A 27,599-nucleotide genomic window follows, 5' to 3' on the forward strand; every position below is an offset into this window, starting at 1 on the left:
ACTATTTGTACATGTCTCACATGTATTAATATTTATACATTTTCCACATCAATCACTGTGTGTACATCTCCCAAATATTATCACTATTTGTTCATTTCTCACATGTATATAAGTAAGGTAAGCTTATTCATTGCTCATAGAACCCACAACAGCTTGTGAGTATAGTATCAAATAGTTAAACCTCAGATGAAGATCTATGGCAAGGTTCTATCTCATGTTAGGAGGGTTTGTGTTCATCATGGAACTGAAATCACAACCTCTTTGTGCTGTTATGTCTGAAATGGCAAAACATTCGTGCTCTTGTTCTGGATCCATTATGGTGACCCAGGAAAACAATTCCCTCAAAATGACCATGACTGCATAGTGATGAAGTGGTTTTCCCAGAAAGCAATGAGACATTGAAGTGGTTGCATGTACATTATTTAGTATCAGTTAGTAATAACCCACTTCATCACCTTACATATGACCCTACCTTTTCCACACAAATTGTTCATTGAGTAAATGTCATGTGTATTTATTTCACAGAATTGATAAATGATAATATATCAAAAGTCGTTACCGTAAAAACCTTTGTAATGGCTTCTACTTGCATAATGTGCTCACCTAAAAACTTCTGTCAAAACTAACACATCAACAGACCAACGATATAAAGGACGAAACTTGAAAGTATTCTCTTCCAAATATTTTTCCATCTCATTTATGGACTTTTAATACTGTTTACTTGTATGACCTGACAATTTTGCCATTGGGATATAAATTTCTCTGCTTCCAGTTGAAACTTCTCTTCCTTCTCTTCCTTCTGCCGATTTCTTTGTGTCTTCTTTGTACTTGCAGTTCACGTTAAATCTTGATTTCCAGGAATTTTTCAGTTTTTTATTTCCTTTTGCTTGGTTCTCTGAACAAAGTTTGAACTTTGGAATCCTATGTGTATCTGTCTCCATATATTGTGAGTTCACTCGCACCTCTTCCTTGTTGTCTTTTTTGGACCTCTTATGGCAATTGTATGTGGAGACTTGCACTGTTTCCTTTTTATCAGACCTCTTCCTAAAATTGTAATAAAAAAAAGGAAAGAAAAGTTTACAATGCAGAACTGTCTAAAGGATTTGAAGTTTAGTTTGACATTATTCCTTGGAATGTAAGGGTGCTGACATCATTTATTTGTTACAGAAGGTCATGATCTCTTTCATTACCTCAACTAGGATTCAAACCTGGGACCACAGCCTCAAATCTCTAATGATGAACTGACTAAGCTAAAGAGAAGTTCTCTCTAGCTTCTTAGTATAGTGCAGATAGTATTTTACCAGGGATATACATAACAATACATTTACAAACTTTTTCATGAAATTTACAAAACAAATACATTTGTACATTATTCCGAAACAAAAAAAAAACAAAAGACACAATTTCTGACATTTATGAAGTTCACCTTTTGTACAGGTAGATAAGACATCCGAACAGCAGCAAGCTTAGAGCAGCCAATAGTGCTGTAAATAGAAGTCACAATTTTTTAATGACATAATGTTTAAAACGTTTTTAGGTTCTACTTTCAGCAAATATCAGCATTCACAGCCCTTGACAGGAATATCACTAATCAGCACTATAAATATTGGATAGGTAGACTAGATAGGATGGGATAGGACCATGTCATGTGTTTCAATGTTTAGTTCAGACAGATAGCGGATTTCAATCAAAATAGAGAAATTGAGGATGTAAATTTTAAAATGTCTTTACGTTTTTACTGGTGGGAATATGTTTCTTTAATTCACATTGTAGTCTGTTCAGAACCAATGTCTTAAGAACCAGCAGATTTGATTTATATTTATCCCATGATAATTCTAATGAGCCTAGGAATTGGGGGATTGATGGAGACATTGTTATGCCACACACCATTTGATAAGAGGACATGTTATTTAGTCTGTCATTGTTGTATCTTGAGAACATCTCAACATATTTGGTTCATATTTTATCATAACATCAAATTCTATACCTTATTGTTTTATGTGGTAATTTTTCTAAGGTCAAGGTCACATTTGACAAAGGGTCAAGCTCACATTTGACAACTTCTATAGATTTATCAACCAATGATTGGGACTTTCCTACAGACATTTTCTACTTTTTAGATCTCAGTGTAGATCACAATAATTGGGACTGAATGTACAGTAGCAGCAAATTTGCTTTTGCTTTAACATGAAGAAAACTTACCGATTGTGATAATCCAGTATATTTCTGGGATGATATCTCGTGGAATCGGTGTTCCTGGGTTGGTATCTGATGGATTAGGTGTTGTAGATACTTTCTCGTCCTCTGGAGTATTACATTTCAGGTCAAAGGTGAAAGCTCCTTCAGTAAAAACAGTTAGATAGTCTTTCATTTATTAAAGTATTTCCCAACCAAAATTATGTTTCAGTGAAATATTATCGCTTCTAACTTTGACATTTGTCTCACACATATCCTCCTTACACCAACACCAGATTTACTGATTAAGGAATAATGAAAAGGAAGTGATCATTATGATAATCTATGTAAACAAAACCTCTAACTACAAGTAATTCCAGCTTATTCAATAGCTGATAATGCACTAATCCTGCTACACTTTAAACCAAATGCAAGGGAGATAATTAATAATCATATATTTACTGTAAGGGAGATAATCTATTATGATGGAAAAGTGCAATTCTTCTTGAATGAATCAAGTGTACTAACTGTAAGGATACTGGTTGTCTGATCTGCTTACCTTTGAGTAGTAGATTTGGAAGAATCTCAAAGTGAGGGAGTATATGTATGGAATTATTGGTAGCCGAGAAGTCCATCAATGTATAGTAAGAAGTTGAGAAATCTGGATCATCACTCTTATCATCTGTCTGAAAAAGAATAGGATTGAAATTAATTAAGTTTTTTTATCATGAAATATAAAATTTCTAGCTTTGAATTACTGGTGTACGTAGTTGTATATATCAGTTTTTTATACAGGTAGTGAACGATGGTATTCTCAATCATTTAATGAAATTAGTACTCAATGGTATGTCCTTACAGTCCAACGAATCCTCACTGATATTATACTGAAAATTGATAGAGAAATACGTGAAGACAACCTGTTGTGTATAGTTGATGTGATTTTTTTTTTCAGTCTGATATTTTGGTATTTAGTCAGTAATTTCGTAAGTTAAGACAATAAAATGTAAAAACTTTTGATTACCATGTTAGTGAAGAAGAGCTCAGTTGTAGTTGAGTTGATCTGTAGGCTACAATTGCTGACTAGGATCAAACCTTGACACTTTGTTTGACCTTTACATGCAGTAAGCCCTGAACATGAAGTTTGACCTTCAGGTTTGTTGGGACTGCATACAACTAGCTGGAGTATCAATATCTGGGAGTCATTACCTATGTGATGAAGAAAAACATACAAGTTTATGTTTTTAGTCATTAAAATTAGATACAGTCAACTATCATGTACTTAAATATTTGAGGAAATGAAAATTCTGTATAAATAGTCTATAGAGTGTTTCCATTTCCATCTACTGCTGTTTCTAAGTACACATATTTGTGACAGATATCCTTGTTTTATCCTTGAAGGACATGTCAGAGATGTTAAGGGTCCAACGTGTTGAAGCCAAAATAAAAGGTCAAAATCAGCATTTCAGATAAAAGAATATACAGCTTACTATGTATAGAAATATATGCAGCAGGATTGAGATTTTGTCATGCATGTATTAAGATTAAGTCACTGGCTTCTGCATCATATTTTCATAGGTTTGTATTTAACTTTCACTATATTTCATTATCAAAATACCTGTTTACCTACAGGAAGATTTGGAATGAAGAAATAATCATATGTAGATTCTCCTTGATCCCTGACTGTTCATTGTCAATTTCAGGGCCTACCAGAAAACAGATGGCCATCTTTGATTTGAGAATTGGAGTTAGTTAACATTTAATCTTTAGAAGTACAAGGTTGATCTTTTGTGGGAGGCTTCACTCGGTACTGTAAATACTCTTAGTATTTCAAGATGTATCAGAAAACTAAATGATTGATAAGTTAAAGCTTGTCATCAGGATTGTTTCCACAAAGTATGATGATGAATTGATCTAGATATGTAGGTTTTCCGTGGTCTGTACACTGGTGCTCTAGATGTTGTTGTTTTTCTATAGGTAGATTCCCCTTGTTTATTGATGGCATGACATGTTTAATTCAACTGTCAATCCAACATTTACTGGAAAACATTTAATCAGAGGAAAGAAGAGAAAAGATCTAATAACAATCATAAAAAAATGGACACCAAGATCTCCCTGGTATCTCTAATATGTTTTGATAAATGAATTAAAGACAAGATCCTAGGTCGTTACAATCATGTTCAATGAATAGACACTACCTTTTACTGTTGTCTCCAACACAATACTGACCTGATGGCTGGAAAAATTCCTCTGGAACTCTCTGATACTGACCACAAGCCACTGATGCAATCTTGACTACAGAAAGTAAGGACCAGATTAGTAGTGTTCTGGTCATGATGATGTAGGAACTTTCTTTATATTCCTCTGTTCTTTTTATATAAATTACAATAATAGAAAAACGTTTAAACAATTCCCAGAGTGTATGTCGGTAATTATGATACCTGTGATCAGTAATTCTATATCAAATATAAGTCCTTTATACTCCTCACCCAATGTTCTAGCACAGACTCTGCACATAATTGATGATGTGATGTGTTAATTTCCGTGTATCAAGACAACTGGGTTTTCCTGTTGGTATGCCCTCATCTGTTATGTAAGTACATGTAACTATTTATGTGTTTAATTTGTTACAGTGACTCAGATCATTGTCGCTGTGATGATATGGCTACTTTTAATGTTTATATAGAGATACTGTAGAATCAAAAACTCTTGATGGATGAAATGGTCACATGGTGCTGAATTTGTCAAAACTATAAATTTCATAAATCTGGGTCCCCCATTTCTGTAAGGAATTTTGACCTTATATAGTGTGAAGTATCTTTGGCTATAGGGAATTTTCTGTTGCTTAAACAGTGGGGTTTTAATGGTTTAAACTTTTTAAGAAACCTCAAAACCAAAAGGATTTTTAAAGGAAATCATGTGAGGGAATATTGCTTTATCAAATAATTTAGTTTTCAAGATTACCATTTTTTACTTTTTTAATAGCAAAGAATTGAAGACCTTGAAAATAACAATCATGACTGCATTATTTGTTAAAACTACAATTAAGTTTAAGTTTATAAGACATGAAGTAACTGTACTATATATCAATACAGAGGAAGCATTTAAGGACACTATCGGAAAACAGGATGTAACACTTAGCTATTCTGGTTATTTGCAGTATTGCACTTCAACAGGTCATCAATACCAGTATTTTAAAACACGATCATCAAACATCTACTCAACAGCTAATCTACAAAGCCAATCCTAGATTTCAATAACTGTTTACTCTCTAATATGTGTTTATAACTCTTCAAAATTAATAGTGAACGGTTAGATTGTTTTTAAGGGTTGTCTTGGAAAACAACCTTATAACATAAACTGTTGGATAGTTGTCAATTATTTATATTTGAACATCACATTACATAACCATATTAGGTCAAAAGATTTACTTTCAATATTCTAAGTATTGATCAAAAGCCAGAAGTAATCAAGAGATCCTGATTTTTTTAAAAAAATTTAAGCTAGTAGGTCTGACTGATATTTAGTTGACCTGAAGACATACAATCTACATAGTAAATTATCAATCTTGATTTTGAAACAAGATACATTAAAACTACTTTTTGTTTCAAATTTTCTGATTTAGCCAGATCAAATTAAGAAAGGGATAATGAAGAATGATGACAGAGTACTGAATACTAGGTAAAAGGCATGTATGGTATTACTGCTTCACCCAACCACTGTGAAGCTGTAAATGAACTATAGGAGAGAATTAAACTACTGTATAGATATTCAGGAACCGACATGTGCAAAGTGGGGAATGAAGGAGTTGAAAGTGGTTAATCAGTTACAATATAATTTGTATATTGGAGAAATAAGAAAAGATTGATGGATAGATATTTGTGTTAAAGAAAATCTTTAATCAAGATATTGTTAGGCCTTTTAACCATAGTTCATATTTGGTGATCTGTAGTGATTGTTTTTTGTTCGTCATGTGTTGACTTTTACTTGTGAACATAATAACTTGGGTTGATATGAACTGATCCTTACAAAACTTGGTATGCTGCCTTATATAAAAATGATCTTGTAGGATTACAACCTACGGGAGTGATTCAGTTGTAATTTATAGAATTATGTAAATGTAACTGCCATTGGACATTGTGAATAAGATAACCTAAATGATTTGAATAAAACTTGGTTTGCAGCTTTATATCAATAAGATCTCGGATTGGTTTAATACCGATTTGTAACTTAGAGAGTAATACCCCTTTGCAATTTTATTACTATTAAAACTTTTATGCACATCAATTTGAATCAGTACAATCAGATATAGATGAAACTTTGCATGGAGCCATTTAACCATTGAACGTCTGTCAGATTGCATTTATTGTCAATATGAATGCAATCTGGGTGACAGATAAATAGAATGACGTCCATTAGAACTGATTCAGTTTTATTAGGTCACCTGAGCCAAAGGCTTCGTTAACTTTTCACATACTTAAAGTATTCGACTTCTCCTCAAGAACCACTGAATGGATTTTGACCAAAGTTGGCACAAAGCATCCCCATGGGAAGCCACTTCAAGTTTGCAAAGAAAAAGGGCGTGGCCACAATAGGGGCCCCAGGAGGGGGAAAAAGGGGGTAAAATTAGGTAAATCTTTAAAAAAACCAAAAGTCAGATTAAGTTCATATTTGATATTTAGGGTCCTTATGGCATGGTTTGCAAAGTTTGCGAATGAACAAAAAAAATCGGGTCAAAACAACCCCACTAGGGGGTGCTCAAAAGGGTCAAAAATTCAACGTTGACCGATTTCAACCAAATTTGGTAGACAGCATCCATTAGTGAAGGACAATATGAAATTATGTTGAAAAAAGTGATGGGGCCCATAAGGGATGTAAAAAGGGCCATATGTAAAAACCTTCTTTAAATGACTTCTTCTCAAGAACCATTGGATGGATTTTGACCAAACTTGGCACAAAGCTTCCCCATGGGAAGCTGCTTCAAGTTTGCGAAGAAAAAGGGTGTGGCCCCAATAGGGGCCGCAGGAGGGGGAAAAAGGGGGTAAAATTAGGTAAATCTTTAAAAATCTTCTTCTCATGAACCAGCAGTCAGATTAAATTCATATTTGATATTAAGGGTCCTTATGGCAAGGTCTACAAAGTTTGCAAATGAAAAAAAAAATCAGATCAAAAAAGGCCCCACTAGGGGGTGCTCAAAAGGGTCAAAAATTCAACTTTGACTGATTTCAATGAAATTTGGTAGACAGCATCCCTTAGTGAAGGACATATGAAAGTATGTTGAAAAAAGTGATAATGTCCCCTTTGGGGCCCATATGGGGTATAAAAGGGGCCATATGTAAAAACCTTCTCAAGAACCATTTAATTGATTTTGACCAAACTTGGCAGAAAGCATCCCCATTGGTGCAGCTTCAAGTTTGCGAAGAAAAAGGGTGTGGCCCCAGGAGGGGGAAAAAGGCAAACTTGATATGAATGTTCTACACAAGGTCCTGGCAAGTGTTTTAACTTTTTGGGGCAATTCAAAGTCCAAGATGGCCACCTTGGCCTCTGTTTGGCTAAGACATTATGGACTTCCTCTCAAGAACCATTGGGTGGGTCATGTTCAAACTTGGTACAGATGTTTTACACATGGTCCTGCACAAGTGTTGTTACATTTTTGCAACATTTTAAAATCCCCAGATTATTGACATATATTCCTCAGGTGACCGTTAAGGCCCCTTGGGCCTCTTGTGTTAGAGTTATGGCCCTAATTGCAGCTTAATAACTATGGAACCCTGTGTGGTTAGCTAGCTCCAGATTCTGGCCCCATTCTTAACCCTGTGTTGTTAATTAGTTCCAGATTCTGGCCCTATTCTTAACCCTGTGTTGTTAGTTATTTCCAGAGTCTGTCACACTTTCATTTCCATGTTCTAACTTCCCTAAATATAATCCGATTTAAATGAAACTTGGTCAGCAGATGCATATTAGGGCACATAAGACTGAGTTCAGCAATCAGCATCATCTGTTAATACCTTTGCATACTTATTAGGCATCCTTTTATTTCATTGGTCGGTCAGTTTTTGTGCTCTAACTTTCCTAAATATAATAACCTCTAAAATATTCAATTACAATATGTTTGGAAAGTGGGGGATATAAATTCCATGAATTTGCTTGTTATTTCCAATTCTGGCCCCATTCTTAACCCTGTGTTTTAGTTAAATATAATAACCTATGTTGTTAAAATATTCAATTACAATGTGTTGTTAGTTAAAGTGGGGGATATAAATTAACCCTGTGTTGTTAGTTATTTCCAAGTTATTTTTCTGGCCCCATTCTTAACCCTGTGTTGTTAGTTATTTCCAGATTCTGGCCCCATTCTTAACCCTGTGTTGTTAGTTATTTCCATTCTGGCCCCATTAACCCTGTGTTGTTAGTTATTTCCAATTCTGGCCCCATTCCTAACCCTGTGTTGTTAGTTATTTCCAGATTCTGTCCCCATTCTTAACCCTGTGTTGTTAGTTATTTCCAGATTCTGGCCCCATTCTTAACCCTGTGTTGTTAGTTATTTCCAGATTCTGGCCCCATTCCTAGGCCCATTCTTAACCCTGTGTTGTTAGTTATTTCCAGATTCTGGCCCCATTCTTAACCCTATGTTGTTAGTTATTTTCAATTCTGGCCCCATTCTTAACCCTGTGTTGTTAGTTATTTCCAGATTCTGGCCCCATTCTTAACCCTGTGTTGTTAGTTATTTCCAGATTCTGGCCCCATTCCTAGGCCCATTCCTAAGCCTGTGTTGTTAGTTATTTCCAGATTCTGGCCCCATTCCTAGGCCCATTCTTAACCCTGTGTTGTTAGTTATTTCCAGATTCTGGCCCCATTCTTAACCCTGTGTTGTTAGTTATTTCCAGATTCTGGCCCCATTCTTAACCCTGTGTTGTTAGTTATTTCCAGATTCTGGCCCCATTCCTAGGCCCATTCCTAACCCTGTGTTGTTAGTTATTTCCAGATTCTGGCCCCATTCCTAGGCCCATTCCTAACCCTGTGTTGTTAGTTATTTCCAGATTCTGGCTCCATTCTTAACCCTGTGTGATAAGTAGGCGGGAATGATACATGTTTGTGTACATATACACTGCATTCTGAATTGGACTTCAGTCTCCATTGATGTAACAAGGAAAGATGTATATAACTTACTAGCTCGTTTTAAAGGTATGATTTAAATGCAGTAGTATTTAAGATGAGGCTGCATCCTCTGAACCATTTGATGTCAAAGTTAGTATGAATGTATACACTAGAAATTTGTATTTGTATTCATAGTCTGGTGCATGAGAAGGAATTATGTAGTAGAATATATTCCTGTACAGCTATATAGGGTTTCGCACAGCTTCCGTTCTATATCCTGTGATCTGTACAATTGTTTGTAGTGGTAGGTTGCATCTATAAAGAGAAAAATGTACATACAAACTTTATATTGCAACATTTGCAAAACAAGCTATAAGCTTATATCGGTCTCTCTTGTTGGCCTAGATTGAAGGGGGAAGTCTTTACTGGAAAACTCAAGTGGACTTTCATATCAGAATGTGAAATTGAGCTCCATTCACCTCCATTCAGGCAAGTGTTGTCACTACTCCACCGGACCAAGCTTCAAACCAATAAATCATTTGAAATTGGATAGAAATATTTACAATGTGATATTTTATTGCAGAGTTTTCACAGAAATATCTATTTACATTACAATAAGTGAAGTATACAGAGTTAACTAAAGTATCTCTATAAGTGTGTAACAGAAATACATTTAATGTCCAATAGTATCACTCTTACATATTACACACAATACTGTTATCTTTTCAGATATGGCAAAAAAACGAACAAAACAAAAAATCAAAATTATGATGATACAAGAATAGGAGAAAATCCTCTACTGCAAATCATGGGTTATCCCCCTTGTTCATATTAAAATGGATTCATTAGCTGGACTTTGGTAAGAAAAATCATCTCCTGTAGGTTCTGGTCCCACACTACCATTGTCATGATGATATGCATCATATATATGGGTTTCTTCTTGTGTGTCATGGTGTGTGTTCGCTCGTCTGAAAGATATGTGAATATCAGAATATATCTCTTACTGTGAAATCATACACGGGCTATCTTACTAGTGTAAAAACAGTATATTGATACACTCATTGTCCCAGTAACCTGTAGTTATGTAGACCAACATTCTCACTGAGTTCAATACTGAGCTATCATGGCCAATGATATTTATTTTATCATGTAAGGGCAGATTATATCAAAGAAAAAGATGTCACCAAGTTTAAAAGATGTAACTCCTTTCAAAATTACGCTGAATAATCGTTTTCATTGTCAGTAATTTGTAATGATTTATAAACCACTGTGTGCACTTTTTTGTAGCGTTCAATTATGACATCATTTCTGATTTATCTTATCACCAGGTCCTAATTCCAATATATATATAACTTTTCTTAAAAGGGTATATTCAATAAAATGGTATTTATATATATCTATAGGTAGCATAAACCCTTAAATGTAAGCCCTACCTCCACATGATGACAGTAAACACAACCATGGCAACCAGCAAAATAAAGGATAAACATCCTACTATCACCAAAAGTGCAACATCTGAAATAATTAGACAAGCAGATTAAAGTTTAATGATACATAATTACTGTAATACAATACATGTGTAATTATGTACAATACATATGTAATGATACATAGCATAATGTAATAAAAGCTTGTTTACAACGAAATTTATCCACAGACCTTTCATTATCAGTCTTTATTTACATACTGTATAAGTCACATCTTTATATCTTAAATTGTAAAATCAATTATTCAAATCTGAAAAAAAGTTCTTTAAAATCATACCTTTGTCTGCAGGTGATGTTGGTTGCAATTCTGAATTACTTTGATTTGAATTCAAGATAAGGCTGGATGAGGCTGTTCCAGCACTTGGTGTGTTTGTCACCAAATGTCTTGTTGGGGTAGATATCCCTGTATGTTGTGTAACTTTAGAAGACTTGATTGATATGGTGGCAGAAAGAGGAATACCCACTGTTTCAATCTGACTCACAGATTTTGTAAAAGTCACAGATTCTGTGGGAAACTCATTTGTAACCATGGTGACTTGTTGCATAGTTGATTCTATTTGTGATGACAAGTCGACACCAGTTGATCTCACACCAAAAGATGAGACTTCGAGTAAACTGGAGGAAATTGTGAAGACTGTATTGTCACTTTCACATTTGCTGTTTTTTGTTTCTGAGCAGTTTGTTATATTTGGTAGGTTGTTGATTGTTTGTGTTGGAGTGACTGAGATATTGGGCTCCAATGAGAATGTCTGATTTATGTTTGCTTGTTCAGTAGGTAACGAAATGTCTCCATGGTTTTCATTGGTTACCAGACTTATTGTGGGATCTACAGATACATTAGCAGGTCTGGTAACTGGCTGATATGGTTTCTCATACTGGCACTTCAAAGACAATCCTAAAAACATGAAAATATAACATGTCTTTATCATATTAAAATGTTATTTAATTTGCTGTGATCAATGTTCCTACCCAAACAGCTAATTGTTGCTGACTATGCAATGACATGGTGTCAGCCCATCAATACTAAAGCTTTTACAGCCTTCTATAGATCAAGTAACCATTGATATTGAATAAAAGAAAAAGATATGTACTGATATTTATCTCAATTTTCAACAAAAATTAACAACTGTTATACACTTAATCGTTAGTGTGAGCTAAAACAAGGCCAAGTCAATCATAATCATTAGAATGAAGGCAAAGAATGTACAAAGATCCTGCATTTGAAAACAATTGACTTTAAAATGCCGCTGCAATGATTCAAACCTACAGATATAGAGGTAAGACTGCTGTAATTATTCTGTAGTACATAAAAAGGGGTCAACTCATTCTTAGTCAGGGGATGGGCTTATTACAGGAGTTAAGATTTTACTGAGCAGACTTTTTCCTCGATGGGTGGGCATGCGGCTTAAATACCAATAAGGCTTTTATGTGGACAAAAAAATTGACTAGATGGGGGGGGGGGGGGGCAAAAAATGAAACGTATCATCTGGACATTGGCTCTGAACTGTTATGTATTTTGGAAACGGCCATTTTGTCAAGGTGTATTACATGCACTATTGACCTGCATGACCTCACACCCTGATAATTTTGGTTACTGTAACATGTCACACTTCTAGGAAGAATAAAATCAGTGATTTAAACCATAGATACCAGTACACCAGTACAAGACATAGGTACCAAGTATTTTGCGAGTACCCATCCATCATGTGTTTGTGACTGAAACAGAGCATCTAGAACTGTCATTGGCAACTGTATACAGGATGATTTTAAGGTTGAAATAAAAGAAATATGGATTTAATTAATCATACCTTTTAATATGAATCACAATAATATCTTCTGAACTTTTGTGGTTACTTCAGAAGCTGTAGCTAAAGTTAAGAAAGTGTGTGGCTTTTATTCTGATTAGGCTAATATGTGGATCAAATTAAAAAAGACATTAAAAATTGGCTCTGCAGCTTACATACCGATGCAGTTTATTACCCAGAACATATGGTATATGTGGTTATTACCGGGCATGATGTCAATGTTGGTTTAGTACAAGAAGCTTAAAAAATGACATATTTGCTTACCCTTTCCTTGAAATTGCAACCAAGTTTTGTAAACCTGTTTGTCTAGTTGGTTTTCAAGAAAGAGGTTAACTTTAGTGAGGTTGGAGAAGATGAGAGTATTGAGGATGTTTAGGCCATTGATATGTTGAGTGCCTCGGTCTGTCGATAGGATCATGATCACTGAGCTGCCAGGATCTCGGCTCAGCTGTAAAACTGTCCCATTTATGTTTTGACCAATCAGAGTACAGGTGCAGTTTTTCTGCTGTCCTAGTATGTTTCTGGGGAAATCTGGAGTTGCTAGGTAGATCTGTTCTGTTTGTTCGAATGTAGTATCACTACAGATGGTAAATACACTGGCTTCTGAAAATACAAGTATGAAATAATTAATATACCACTTCTTGGACAATTAATTTCATGAGCTTAACATATCTTTATAACAGATCTATCACTGTGTATAGTGCAATGAAAGAAATGTTTCATCAATCAAAAATAAAATTTTAGATATACAATGTATTATATACTTTTCATAGTGTTCTCAATTAAAACACAATAGCATTTATTTCAGCTAAAATTCAGTTTAAACTTAATTGACTTTTTTGTTTTTGCCTTCTTGACAAAAGGGCAAAATGGGTGGAAGTTAAACTGCTGTGGAAATTATCCTTGTACAGTAGTAGGAAAATATTTGCTGACCTGGAATACACTTGTAATGTACTGAGAGAGCTGTGGCTATTTGGTTACAGGAGGATATGATTGTATTAGTCGGTACAGTAAAGAGACAGGAGTCCTGTCCGTTACAGTGGCCCACACTGACTGGGGACAGGAACTCAGCCTTAGTACATGTTATAATGCCAGGGTCCTGGTTGATGGTACAGGGCATTGGACTGTAACTGTAGGTCTCATAGATGACGTGAATTAACCAGCCTTCAGTACAGGTTAGGGACAGCTGTTGACCTGCACATGTGGTGTCACTTGAGATCATGCAATCTGAAAAATTCAATAAGTCATCCTAATTTTATTTCAAGATTGAAAATTATTCACCATGGAAACAGTTCTGGGATTGAATAAATAGTTAGAGAATAACTGTAGCTGATCTTTGTTGTAATGTTTTAAGCTTATAATTAGAAGAAAATTGTCAGTAGTCAGCAGCTGAGGTGAGGGACATTTAAACATGTTATGTTGAATGACCTTGACCTAGCTCCAGGTCACATTTCAATGTGTTTTAATTGTTGACTTATTCCTTATAACGTTGAGAATTTTAGTTATGGGCATGTTTCTATAAATGCTTAACTGAAAGATTGTGTTAAAATCATAAAACCTGACCTACTCTAAGGACATATTGGGCAAATGTACAAAAATCTTGAGATTTTGTGAAAGGCCCTTAATTAGCATTAGATCAAATTCAGAGGTCTGATATTTTCATACATTTAGATATTTCAGATGCAAAATACTGGAAAGGGGAGTAATTTTTAGAATTAACAGAAATGATTCCAATCCACTTTGAAACATTCATGAAGGAAAACCTTTAAACAACATTTTTCCATTAACTGTAACATAGATAAAGGTACAAATCCAATGTGGCTCTTGATGATAAGGAGGTATTTCATTCAATGCCCATTATGATAGCTAGATTACATGGTTGTATTAGTGAAGCTGACAAATCATCAAAGGAAGGATTTCAAAGCATAACAATATACATTACGATTTCCTATTGTATCACTCTGTAAAGCTGTTAAACAAATATTTAAAAAAAAAAAAAAACATCAGTTCCATGAAAGATTCAGATTAAACTGGAAAGTTATCACAGATATTGTTATATGAATGTTTCAATAGGAGTATATTTAGAATGGGGTTTAACAATTGTTTTAATTCAGTATCTGGGAAATATCAGATAAAACCACTAGTTTGGTTTTACTCTCTACTCTCAAATAGAAACATTTAAAACAAGTGAGTCTAAGCTCTTATAAATAAGCAAAACACAAGGGTATATCGGAGCATCTGTCTGGCCCAGCATGGCTCCACTTACGGTGCAGGGGTAGCCACATCAGGATAGAGAGGAGTACGAAAGTCCACCTTGTAGGCCAGGCTAACAAATTCTGTTTACTGTGTACCCCAGCCATCACATATCAGGCTCCCTCTAACACTTCTGTGTGAATGGGGATGGTCTCAACTCCCTGCTCACCTTCTGTAGGTTGTCATGGTAGCTGTACAGTACAGGTACACAGTTGTCACCTGAATGGTAATTGAACATTGAACAATTACATTTTGAATTCAAGTGTCTGGTTTAAGGAAGAATGATACTGAAAAATCCAAAAAGGTACGATAGATTGTGAATTTATTACATCTTTGATCTCCTGTTCATAGCGAAATACCTGTATCACACCACTAAAGTGATTTCCTTGTCATAGTGAAATACCTGTATCACACCACTAAAGTGATTTCCTTGTCATAGTGAAATATCTGTATCACACCATTAAAGTGATTTCCTTGTCATAGTAAAATACCTGTATCACACCACTTAAGTGATTTCCTTGTCCCAGTGAAATACCTGTATCACACCATTAAAGTGATTTCCTTGTCATAGTGAAATACTTGTATCACACCACTAAAGTGATTTCCTTGTCATAGTGAAATACCTGTATCACACCATTAAAGTGATTTCCTTGTCATAGTGAAATACTTGTATCACACCACTAAAGTGATTTCCTTGTCATAGTGAAATACTTGTATCACACCACTAAAGTGATTTTCTTGTCATAGTGAAATACTTATATCACACCACTAAAGTGATTTCCTTGTCATAGTGAAATACCTGTATCACACCATTAAAGTGATTTCCTTGTCATAGTGAAATACTTGTATCACACCACTAAAGTTATCTCCTTGTCCCAGTGAAATACCTGTATCATCCCACTAAAGTTATCTCCTTGTCATAGTAAAATACCTGTATCACAACACTAAAGTTATCTCCTTGTCATAGTGAAATACCTGTATCACACCACTAAAATTATCTCCTTGTCATAGTAAAATACCTGTATCACAATACTAAAGTGATTTCCTTGTCATAGTGAAATACTTGTATCACACCACTAAAGTTATCTCCTTGTCATAGTGAAATACTTGTATTACACCACTAAAGTGATTTCCTTGTCATAGTAAAATACCTGTATCACACCACTAAAGTTATCTCCTTGTCATAGTGAAATACCTGTATTACACCACTAAACATCCTTCATCAGAATAGTAAGATTTTGTTTGACTGCGGATCTTCTGTTATTACCTGTAAAAGTTTAATCAACCGATCATTTGTGGATATGAAGTAGATGGATATATTTGTGTGTTAATGTTCATCAATTAAGGAGTACAATGACATACAGCTGTTACCAAGCTCCCTTATACAGAAACACAGCTGTTACTTCCTCTTTTTGTATTTGACATGATTATCAGATATGAATGTTTGCCAATGATTGACTATGTGGGGAAAATGTTATCAACTGACAGTGGACAAACTGTGACTGTTGTTGCATCATGTAGCTGTATAGATAGCTGTCATAGTCTTAGTGGGGTAGATGAGATGGGGGATTTTTATGAAACTACTTGACCATGAATGAATTATTTTCAGATATCAGTTTATACCTGTTAGGGTCAGTTTACTGGAATAGAAGTATGCAAACTTAATCTCCAACACAGCAAACTTCACCAACCACCAGTTTACAATTTGTAAGGAAAAATATTTCATGTCCACTATTACTGTGTATAGGGTGTATATGTGGGAGTTTTCTTATAAACAGCAAGGATGACTCTATGGTTTTTCCTGTGAGAAAAACACCACTAATCAGGCTTAGTGGTAATAGACATTTGACTATGAGCTGTATATTATATACGTTGTAATAATGTCAAGTTAGTGTAAAGATCTTGGAAGCTGATAGCTTTTTTGACATTAAACCAGATATTCTGTGTATATATAATACATTATTGTGTGATGTCAAACACAATTGTAAGTGTTTACCTGTTGTCAAACTTTGAAGACATGGTTATATAGGATTTTAAATTTCAATGAAAAAACACAGAATTTAAAAAGCAGATCAAATTTTCTCCTTATTTTGTTTATAATGGTTTTCCTTAGATTGTTGAACAAACTGACCATGCTGCTGATACTAGTGTCAACGTTGATGGTGACAATGATGTTGACCTTGATGTTGATGTTGATGATGACATTGATGATGACAATGATGATGACATTGATGTTGATGATGATGACATTGATGTTGACGTTGATGTTGACATTGATGTTGATGACATTGATGATGATATTGATGATGATGATGATGATGATGATGATGATGATGATGATGATGATGATGATGATGATGATGACGATGATGATGATGATGACATTGATGATGATATTGATGATGTTGATGTTGATGATGACATTGATGTTGATGTTGACATTGATGTTGATGTTGACATTGATGTTGATGACATTGATGTTGATGTTGATGATGCCATTGATGATGTTGTTGATGATGACATTGATGTTGATGTTGACATTGATGTTGATGTTGATGACATTGATGATGATGATGATGATGATGATGATGATGATGATGATGATGATATTGATGATGTTGATGTTGATGTTGATGATATTGATGTTGATGTTGACATTGATGTTGATGTTGACATTGATGTTGATGACATTGATGTTGATGTTGATGATGACATTGATGATGTTGTTGATGATGACATTGATGTTGATGTTGACATTGATGTTGATGTTGATGATGATATTGATGATGTTGATGTTGATGATGACATTGATGTTGATGATGACATTGATGTTGATGTTGATGATGACATTGATGTTGATGTTGACATTGATGTTGATGTTGATGTTGACATTGATGATGACATTGATGATGATATTGATGATGATGATGATGATGATGATGTTGATGATGACATTGATGTTGATGTTGATGTTGATGTTGATGATGACATTGATGTTGATGTTGACATTGATGTTGATGTTGATGTTGACATTGATGATGACATTGATGTTGATGTTGATGATGACATTGATGTTGATGATGACATTGATGTTGATGATGACATTGATGTTGATGTTGATGTTGACATTGATGATGACATTGATGTTGATGTTGATATTGATGATGATGATGATGATGATGATGATGATGATGATGATACTAATATTGTTATTGACATTGATACATTACAGTTACTACAACCTTGATGATACAGATTATGACAGCATTAACAAGTTTCTGTCAGGCCTGGTGGAGAGGGCGCTGTTTGACCTGGAGTCCTCATACTGTTTAGAGATTGGTGAGGTAATGTATGGCAGTGGTTGATATTAATCTTTGTTTCCTCACAAAATGTATATTTCTCAGAATATAGCCCACCGCACAATACTAGGGAATATATGGGAATCAGCTTGTAAGTATGTCTGTATTTAGAAAGGGCAACTCCTTTGAATATTGTGAACCAATTTCAATGAAACTAAAGTTGGTGTGGGAGGAATCATGCGCAGATGTGCATGCAGGTTTTTGGGACACCTGGCCCAAAAACATAAAACACTAAATGGATGGAAATATATTTTGTATAAACAGTGGGTCTCAGCCCCTTGGAGCGGGAGGGACGGAGCCATATATTGGAAATAGAGCTAATTCTTTTAAATCGTACTTCTCAAGTAGGAATGATTAGATTTTACTCAAATTTCGTTGAAAACATGTTTGGATTAAGAAGAATCAAGTTTTTTTAAATGATGAGTCTTTGTCCCTATGGATGGGAAGGACAGAGCCTAATAGTGGAAGTAGGAATTATTTGTTTTTAGCCAAATGTTGTGTGAAAGATGTTTGAGTTAAAGGAAATCAATTTGGTATAAGCAGTGCATCTCAGCCCCCTGGGGCAGGAGAGGAATGGCTAAGTGACTGAGCTTTAATTTGAAAATGTTTGAAATACCCAACCTATAGGCATATGTACCATTGCTGGGCTTTAAGATCCAGGTGAGTGATACACACCCTATAGGCCTCTTGTTTATCAGAAAGTTTGGTTGCCATGATTACCTGGTTACAACACACAGAATTTTGTGTATTGGTCTGTAACTCATCAGTCAGTATATCAATTCTAATGAAACTTGGTCACATGGTATAAGGTTTCAAAACAGAAAATTGGACACATCAGTGTTTCCAGAACTATGACTAGATAAACAATATGGACGCTTCTGATTGGTTGAAATGGAAATATAATAGGGGTTTTGAAGAATGGTAATTATAATGATTAAGATCCCTCCTGAATTTGGGAACCAATTTCAATGAAACCATACAATGATACTCTGAACCAAATGTAGATATTCTAATACCCTTATTCTCAAAAAAAACCCTGATCCAATTTAATGAAATTTTGCAGAAACCTTCCCTGGCCTAAGATGAACCAAAAGTGTGAATTATGTAGTCCCCAGCCCCCAAAGGCCTGAAGGGTGGAGTCAAAAGGGGTCAAATTGGCTTAAATTCCAAAAATCTTTTTCTCAACACCCAGATATGGTAGAATCAAATGCTCTTCATGAATGGAAGCATCTTAAGGTGCTTTAATTACGAAAATGTGTCTCACATTTCTTCCTGAAGAGGAAAATATTTTTCAGACTTAAGTGTAATTTTCATAGAAAAATTGTATTTTTTTAGCATAACATTGGTGATTTCCCACTGGAAATAACTTTATAAGAATTATCAGTATAGGATGACAGTTTTGATGGTATGCATGTATTGACACTGGCTTACTAAATGCAAATAGTAAGTACAACATCATGAAATATGCACTGAAACAGCTTCCTGAGACTTAGCATTACATTGTACAATGGAGATAGACAGATGACTTTGAAATTAGACGTTGATAAGAAATGAGAAATAATAATACTGTCTCCTTTGTGTTTCTAGGACAACCTTACCATCACTCCGCAGACATTGGGACGAATCTCATCCTACTACTATCTCAATCACAACTCGGTGCGCAAGTTTAGAGACACACTGAAGGCAGAGTGCACTACCTATGAGCTGGTAGAAATACTGTCTGTAAGTCATATACAATCCGGGAATTCTTAAAAATATTTTGAATCTGGTCGTCCCATCATAGTTAAAATCACAGAAATACTGTCTGTAAGTCACAACATCAATAAATTTTCAGAAACGTTTTACATTAGTCACATGATGATCATTTAAGTGATGGAAATAAGTTCTGTAAGCCACAATATTCTGGAATTCTTAAAAATGTTTTACATCAGTACTGTGATCATTGTTGAAATCATGGAAATAATTTCTGTCACAACATCTTGGTTTTCTGACATTGAATTCCTAGTTGTACTTTTACAAAGCCTGATGTTGGAGGAACTTTCCTCCTGATAGTCAGTCACACTATTCCTGATTAGTGATCCTCTAAAATATTCTAGTTACTTGAAATATGGTCTGAATTTACTAAAATTGGGAGGGATGACTTAGGATATGTTCTAACTCAGTACAGACATCTGGAAATTTGTGAACTCGAAAGGAATTTCTAACCTCGTTATTGACTCACTGATAATTAAAAAGCTATAATCATTTGTTTTACAACAGTTGCGAAAAAAAAAGCTTTTAGTTAATATTACTCATGCTTGTTTGCCTGGTGAATAGACGAGTGTTTTACCACTGCGCCACCAGATAATTAAAGTACTTATTAGACTACAACTGTGATGTTGTGTACCCGATTGACTGGTACCAACTTCCATTCAGTTTATGCTCTAAAGATAGGCTAAACTTTAAGATGGGACTTCTTAAACAAGAACTTAAAATGGATGACCTAATTTATTCATCCACTCATAAGCCCATGTCTGGTAATAAACCCACCTCAATCTGTAACTGTTTAGCAGAATGACAAACATTGTTATTTTCTTGTCTGTGATGCACCCATCACTAAGAATTCATTGGCCCTGTCAGCTTCATGCACTGTGATAAAAATATGAGGAAAAAGAGAAAACAGAAGTTAAAACAAAAATGTTTCTCAAGAAAGAAGGAGATTACTTATCTTAAAATATTTGAAAAGTAAAATCTTTAGCAAATATTACCAGGAAAACTTACCTGTTGTTTACAAACAGACTTGCTGCAGCCAAATGCTTATTCCTCAAGGTAATACTGTTTTATACGTAGGCTGGTTTATCTTACAGAATGCAGAGGAATATGCCCAACTTCCTGTGCGTCACAACGAGGATCAGATTAACAGGTAAAAATAGTGTATGAACATAGTACTAGTGTAAGTATCATGTATGTAATAGTTCTGGCACCTCCACTGCCAAATATCAAATGGACAGGTATGACCTAGTCATTTCACTTGTAACGTTAACACATGGTATCACTGTAACAATGACAGAAACTTTCTGTGATGTATTAACAGTTGACAGATGTACATTATGTAACAGACACTCAAACATCAACATATACATTTGGGAAGTAGGGGGTGGGTGTAACCAATGCATACAATTGGCTCCAAGATTGAAATACAGAAATATTGGAATAAAAAGGTATTGCTCCATGTGAAATAAAAAAAGAATCTATATCAGATTTTTTTTTGATATACCTACCGAAACACATCCATAAAACTTTTTTACATCTAACACAACCAATATTGAGAGAATGATATTCAGATTTGTACACCTCATTGTATGTATGTGAAATTTAAATGTATTTGTCTGCTATCATCTAGTAGGCTCTACAAGCAGTAAACTGAATTCTGTAAGTACATTATACTATACAATAGTACTGAAATAGCGTGTGTTAAGCTGTTTAGTCTTATGTTGAAATAGACAAGTATATCTCTGTGCTGATATAAAAAGATTTTATTTTCATCGTGAAGCTTTCAAAAGATGGCTAGCTACCACATACAAGTCTGTCAAGAGTTTTATCATAAAACGGATTCTACAGGTCCACATAAATCTTTGTGAGAGCTGGGGAATCAGAGATAATGGATGTATTAGATTAACATCTACCAAAACACCCACACTGCTGTCATATACGTCATATCATTTCAGAACACAATTTTAATTCATGCTGTGAACTTTGTAGGATATTTTCAGATTTTGTAATATTTGTTTGAGCAGGAAAACCCTTGGGAAATATTTGGGTCTTAAGGTATCCATTAGGAAGTTACTGCAAATGTTGTCTTTTTTAGGGATTCTTATTTATACTGTTTTCAGGGATAGACTCACTATCAAAAATAGATACATAGAAAATAAAACTTTCAACAAAATGAATAGTCTGTTAAATGAGGTTAGGTGCTTCAAAGTTTTGGTAAATCAAAGAAATTTTGAACCATATATTGATACAATCTAGCCATAACATTATCAGGGTATACATAGATATACAAAAGACAATGAGAAAATGGACTGCTTGTTGTAAAGATAGCGGATACATCATTATACCTGTTATAAAATGACGGGAAAATGTGGTGAATTGGTTTATCTTCACTGGTCTTGGAGTATTCTAGCAATTAACCACCAGCGGTACATAAAGACAGGTAACTGTTACATCGCTGAAGCTTCACAAACACACAAATAGATTGATACACAGGTCACCATAATATACAAGTGACAGTCAAGCCATTTAAAGATTCTGTTCTTAAGTTCGGAAATTGTGTATCTTGTTAAATAATATACTTGTAGATCAGTAGTTGGTAGGACAGGAGAGTTGATCTAAATTGTGTGTTATCTTGTTATGTAATTTACTTGTAGATCAATAGTTGGTAGGACAATAGGTATGATATCATTAGTTCCTTGAAACCCAAGTGGCCAGTCACCTCAGGATTGTAACACATGTATATTTATCTTTGACTTGTGAAATACTCCTGATGCTATTATCAACAGTAATTTTTGCTTTTTCCTTTAGTGAACTGGCAACCAAGTTACCACTAGCAGTGAACCCCCATACCTACGACTCTTCCCATACAAAGACATGTCTCCTTCTCCAGGCCCACTTCAGCCAAGTTCCTCTTCCCTCTTCCGATTACAACACAGACACCAAGTCTGTCCTGGACCAGGCCATCCGTGTACTACAGGTAAGCCCTGCTTCCTTCATCTGACCACAACACAGACACCAAGTCGGTCTTGGACCAGGCTATCTGTGTGCTACAGGTAAGCCCTGCTTCCTTCATCTGACCACAACACAGACACCAAGTCTGTCCTGGACCAGGCCATCCATGTACTACAGGTAAGCCCTGCTTCCTTCATCTGACCACAACACAGACACCAAGTCGGTCCTGGACCAGGCCATCCATGTACTACAGGTAAGCCCTGCTTCCTTCATCTGACCACAACACAGACACCAAGTCTGTCCTGGACCAGGCCGTCCATGTACTACAAGTAAGTCCTTGTTCCCTCATCTGACCACAACACAGACACCAAGTCTGTCTAGGACCAGGCCATTCATGTACTACAAGTAAGTCCTTTTTCCCTCATCAGAGTACATCACAGACCTTATATTATATGCCATTTCTTACAGGCCATGCTGGACATTTCAGCTGACCAAGGCTGGTTAGTGACTTCCCTGCGTATCACCATCCTTATCCAGATGGTCATCCAAGGACGATGGTCAACAGACAATGCTCTCCTGACCTTACCACACATGACACCCTACCACCTCAACTGTCTCAGGTAAATAAAGATAGCTTTGTCTCAACAACTTCATCTGTCTCAAGTAAACTACTGTAACTGCTTGATCTGTCGTAGGTAAACCAAACACATGTATCATACCCCAATTACATATCTGTTGCAGGTTAACACAAGCAGCATATCTCAAGTATTGAATTAGATTGAGCATTTTTGAAATGATAAGATCGTAGGATGTATTGATGAGCCCCGAGCATGATTTTGTTTATAGTTGGCTAGTTAATGCAACTAATGACTGCCAGACAATTATAACTGTCCAAACTATTGACCGGCTGAGCTTTTAATGTTTTCCTTTTACCTCTGTGTGCTTTAACATATTTAAAGAAAGTAAGTTTAAACATCATGTGGTAGAACTTCAGGTAAATGTTCAGGCACATGTATCTATGAGAATCAAGGGAGATAATTTGAATGATGATATCATTATTCCAAACAGGCCTAAAGGTGGAGAGGGTGCCAAAAGGAAGGGCACAGCCCTGCCAAGGGGCCCAATCAGATCCCTCCCGGAGCTTTTAGCTGCATGTGATGGGCGATACGAGACACTTCTTACAATGTTGGATGGAGAGATGGACAGAATGCAAATTGACCAGGTCAGTGTTTTATCATAGCATCCCCTCTGGGGGATAATATATGGGTGGCTCCTGTCAGATGGTATAAGGGAAGCTCCTGTGAGCTGGTATAAGGGAAGGTCCTGGGAGAGAATATAAGGGAAGCTCCTGTGAGATAATATAAGGAAAACTCCTGTGAGCTGGTATAAGGGAAGCTCCTGTGAGCTGGTATAAGGGAAGGTCCTGGGAGAGAATATAAGGGAAGCTCCTGTGAGCTGGTATAAGGAAAGCTTCTGTGAGCTGGTATAAGGGAAGGTCCTGGGAGAGAATATAAGGGAAGCTCCTGTGAGATAATATAAGGAAAACTCCTGTGAGATGGTATAAGGGAAGCTCCTGTGAGCTGGTATAAGGGAAGGTCCTGGGAGAGAATATAAGGGAAGCTCCTGTGAGCTGGTATAAGGAAAGCTTCTGTGAGCTGGTATAAGGGAAGGTCCTGGGAGAGAATATAAGGGAAGCTCCTGTGAGATAATATAAGGAAAACTCCTGTGAGATGGTATAAGGGAAGCTCCTGTGAGCTGGTATAAGGGAAGGTCCTGGGAGAGAATATAAGGGAAGCTCCTGTGAGATAATATAAGGAAAACTCCTGTGAGATGGTATAAGGGAAGCTCCTGTGAGCTGGTATAAGGGAAGGTCCTGGGAGAGAATATAAGGGAAGCTCCTGTGAGATAATATAAGGAAAACTCCTGTGAGCTGGTATAAGGGAAGCTCCTGTGAGCTGGTATAAGGGAAGGTCCTGGGAGAGAATATAAGGGAAGCTCCTGTGAGCTGGTATAAGGAAAGCTTCTGTGAGCTGGTATAAGGTAAGGTCCTGGGAGAGAATATAAGGGAAGCTCCTGTGAGATAATATAAGGAAAACTCCTGTGAGATGGTATAAGGGAAGCTCCTGTGAGCTGGTATAAGGGAAGGTCCTTATTTATTTACTAAGATATTATCTGGTCCTTTGAAAAGAAAATCATGAAAAAATATTGACATCACCAGCTATACTTTATACATTTTGAAGTTTGAATCTTTCAGATGTCTGGTACTTTCTAATACTTTGTCCCAATGAACTCCTGGTTTTGATTGCGTTTCTTTTGTGTTGACAGATTTACACTGTGATAGGAAAGTTACCTCAGATCCAAGTGAACCTTTCCATAAAGGGATGGTGGGAAGGAGGTGAAGGGCAGAAGGATATTCGAATCCAGAACTCTACAGATGGTAATGGTCATTTTCACTGTTGATTGATATGTGTATTGTCTTTGATGTTTTTAGTTGTTTTCTGAATACCGTTTTACCTTCTTATAACATAAAAAACATTTTGTGGGTGTTTTTAAATATTTACAAATAAGTAAAGCTATTGTGCTAATTCAGAAGTTGACTTAGATGTAACATACAGGAATAACTTGTTAGCATTAATTGTTGCATTGTCTTTGGGAAGATTTAGAATCCTTTAAGATTCCTTCGGCCTAAAACTACTTGTAATTATAGACATGTCACTCTGCAGTCTAAAGGTCAATAGCAATTATTGCTTTCAAAGATACTACTGCTGTACATAGTCCACACATTATTGCTTACTTCCCTTGAGCAAAATAAAATCCTCCCACATTATTTTTTCCTGAGAGTACATGCTGTTGAGTGCTTTTTTGGAAGGTCTCCTTGGAGTTCTTCCTTTGAGGGCTTCCTTGGAAGACTACCTTGGAGGGCTTTCTTGGAAGGCTTCCAAAGTCTTAGATTAACGGTCATTGTCAAGGTCAACTATATATTTCACATCCAACAATTGAAAATGCAAGATACCTGTCAATTTCTAATTTACTGATTTCATTTTTTTTAAAGCATGCCAAGCTTTTTGTACATTAAGATGAATATTAAGTGTATTATTATGATCAATCTATCTCTTCGTGTTATAAGAAGTATGGCAATGAATGACAATTTTGTGTATAATGTTTGGTGATTGACAGGTGGGCGTCGCCCAGACAGCGACTGGATCCAGGTGCATGCTGACCAAGAGTATGTGATACATGTTGACCTTGTCAGGGTTAACAAGACCAAAGTAAGTACTGATGATAAACAGACTTATACATACACTCTCTTCTTATTGTTGACTTATACAGAAATTCTGTTTTATAATCTTTCCTTTTGGTTAAATTTAGTGTTTTTGGGTGATTAATTGTATATAGTCTTATCATTATGTGACACCAAAATTTCCACTTGTTTTGACAACATGACATATGTAACAATGTTGCGCAGTAATAAAGGAGCTTGCTACTGTCAAGGATTAGAGCAAGCATATTGACTTATTTTTTCAAATAAATGAAATTTTCCATCATTAAAAAATGAAAACATATATGAAATTTCACTTTTTTTTTTAAGTTTTCCTATTTAATTTTGATATGATTTTTTTTCAGCGAAATGATAGTAAGGCCCAGACACCACGGTTTCCCAAACCTAAGGATGAGGGCTGGTTCCTGGTGATCGGGGAGATAGAGAATAGAGAAGTCATCGCACTTAAAAGGACAGGATATGTTCGTGGACGTTCTCGTCAACAGTTGGCAGTGTACACTCCAGAGACAACAGGACGTGTGATCTATACATTGTACCTAATGAGTGACTCCTATCTTGGTCTGGACCAGCAGTACGATATCTGTTTAGATGTGATACCTGCTAGTATAGAGTCACAGGTCAACACAGAGCTGGTCGGTGAACTAAATGACTTGGACATGGATGGGGGTGAATGATCCTATATGTATGGGTATTTCTGGTGGTTATCTTTAAAGTGTTAGTGACTATACCACATCAGGTGGTCAAAAATAAACCACACAATACCTGGATATTGAAAATGATGAGTGGATATTTGTATCTATAATTATTGGGAGGTATTTATCAATGGTATGGCTGAAGTGAAATCAAAATGTCACACCTGGAATTTGTAGTAATGTACATAGCCCATCACAGAATGATACTGTTGGTATGAGTACAAATCAGTAGTGTCTATTTTTCTCTTTGGTGTATGAAACTTTGACCTTATGACCTTTTGTACAAGTGATATTTTTAGGTTTTGTTTGATTTTACTAGAAATGTGTAAAGTGATCAGACTGATTTGGTTGTGTGATTTGTTTGTTGATAGTTTATTGAACATAGTTTAGTGTCTAAAAGAAATAGATGCAGATACTGACTGTTAAACATTTAAGCTTTGGTGTAAATTGAGTGTACCTGCCTTAAGCTTTGGTGTAAATTGAGTGTACCTGCCTTAACCTTTAGTGTAAATTGAGTGTACCTGCATTAAGCTTTGGTGTAAATTGAGTGTACCTGCCTTAAGCTTTGGTGTAAATTGAGTGTACCTGCCTTAAGCTTTGGTGTAAATTAAGTGTACCTGCCTTAAGCTTTGGTGTAAATTGAGTGTACCTGCCTTAAGCTTTGGTGTAAATTGAGTGTACCTGCCTTAAGCTTTTGTGTAAATTGACTGTACCTCACTTAAGCTTTTGTGTAAATTAAATGTACCTCACTT

General features: G+C 35.7%; 3 protein-coding genes across 3 annotated transcripts in view; 1 reads left to right on the forward strand and 2 right to left on the reverse strand.

Annotated features, from left to right (window-relative positions):
* The window catches only part of LOC132563642 (activating signal cointegrator 1 complex subunit 3-like), a 269,825-nt gene extending 242,498 nt beyond the window's left edge, over positions 1-27,327 (forward strand). Inside the window, exons 35-43 of the mRNA XM_060228382.1 lie at positions 18,045-18,156; positions 19,759-19,893; positions 21,018-21,073; positions 22,732-22,900; positions 23,344-23,495; positions 23,944-24,097; positions 25,201-25,312; positions 26,053-26,144; positions 26,500-27,327. Of these exons, the coding sequence (XP_060084365.1) occupies positions 18,045-18,156; positions 19,759-19,893; positions 21,018-21,073; positions 22,732-22,900; positions 23,344-23,495; positions 23,944-24,097; positions 25,201-25,312; positions 26,053-26,144; positions 26,500-26,829 (1,312 nt within the window). The 3' untranslated portion in view covers positions 26,830-27,327. The remainder of the gene's footprint in view (positions 1-18,044; positions 18,157-19,758; positions 19,894-21,017; positions 21,074-22,731; positions 22,901-23,343; positions 23,496-23,943; positions 24,098-25,200; positions 25,313-26,052; positions 26,145-26,499) is intronic.
* On the reverse strand, positions 708-4,507 carry LOC132563632 (uncharacterized). The gene is made up of 6 exons (XM_060228373.1): positions 4,402-4,507; positions 3,197-3,381; positions 2,735-2,861; positions 2,203-2,340; positions 1,427-1,484; positions 708-1,044 (listed from the first exon to the last, which is right to left on the reverse strand). Exons 1-6 carry the CDS (start codon positions 4,505-4,507, stop codon positions 708-710), a joined length of 951 nt encoding a protein of 316 aa, XP_060084356.1.
* Positions 9,853-21,052, reverse strand: LOC132563643 (uncharacterized). The gene is made up of 7 exons (XM_060228383.1): positions 20,932-21,052; positions 14,826-15,031; positions 13,493-13,786; positions 12,824-13,162; positions 11,032-11,649; positions 10,701-10,782; positions 9,853-10,235 (listed from the first exon to the last, which is right to left on the reverse strand). The coding sequence occupies exons 2-7, from the start codon at positions 14,917-14,919 to the stop codon at positions 10,094-10,096; spliced, it is 1,569 nt and encodes a 522-aa protein (XP_060084366.1). The 5' UTR covers positions 14,920-15,031; positions 20,932-21,052; the 3' UTR covers positions 9,853-10,093.
* Positions 27,328-27,599: the final 272 nt, after the last annotated feature.

This window comes from Ylistrum balloti, unplaced genomic scaffold (genome assembly GCF_031769215.1).
Source record: "Ylistrum balloti isolate Yb309-2 unplaced genomic scaffold, AGI_CSIRO_Ybal_v1 Utg371806, whole genome shotgun sequence".
NCBI lineage: Eukaryota > Metazoa > Mollusca > Bivalvia > Pectinida > Pectinidae > Ylistrum > Ylistrum balloti.

Bases quoted from the DNA above. Each gene is read 5' to 3' on its own strand.
- LOC132563632 (XM_060228373.1), bottom strand. From the start codon at position 4,507: ATGACCAGAACACTACTAATCTGGTCCTTACTTTCTGTAGTCAAGATT. The intron at 3,382-4,401 runs GTCAGTATTGTG...TTCATCACATAG, and splicing joins GGAATTTTTCCAGCCATCAG to GTAATGACTCCCAGATATTG. The intron at 2,341-2,734 runs GTAAGCAGATCA...TTTTTACTGAAG, and splicing joins TCCAAATCTACTACTCAAAG to GAGCTTTCACCTTTGACCTG.
- LOC132563643 (XM_060228383.1), bottom strand. From the start codon at position 14,919: ATGGCTGGGGTACACAGTAAACAGAATTTGTTAGCCTGGCCTACAAGG. The intron at 11,650-12,823 runs GTAAGCAAATAT...TCATGTTTTTAG, and splicing joins GTTGCAATTTCAAGGAAAGG to GATTGTCTTTGAAGTGCCAG. The intron at 10,783-11,031 runs GTATGATTTTAA...TAATTATTTCAG, and splicing joins AACATCACCTGCAGACAAAG to ATGTTGCACTTTTGGTGATA.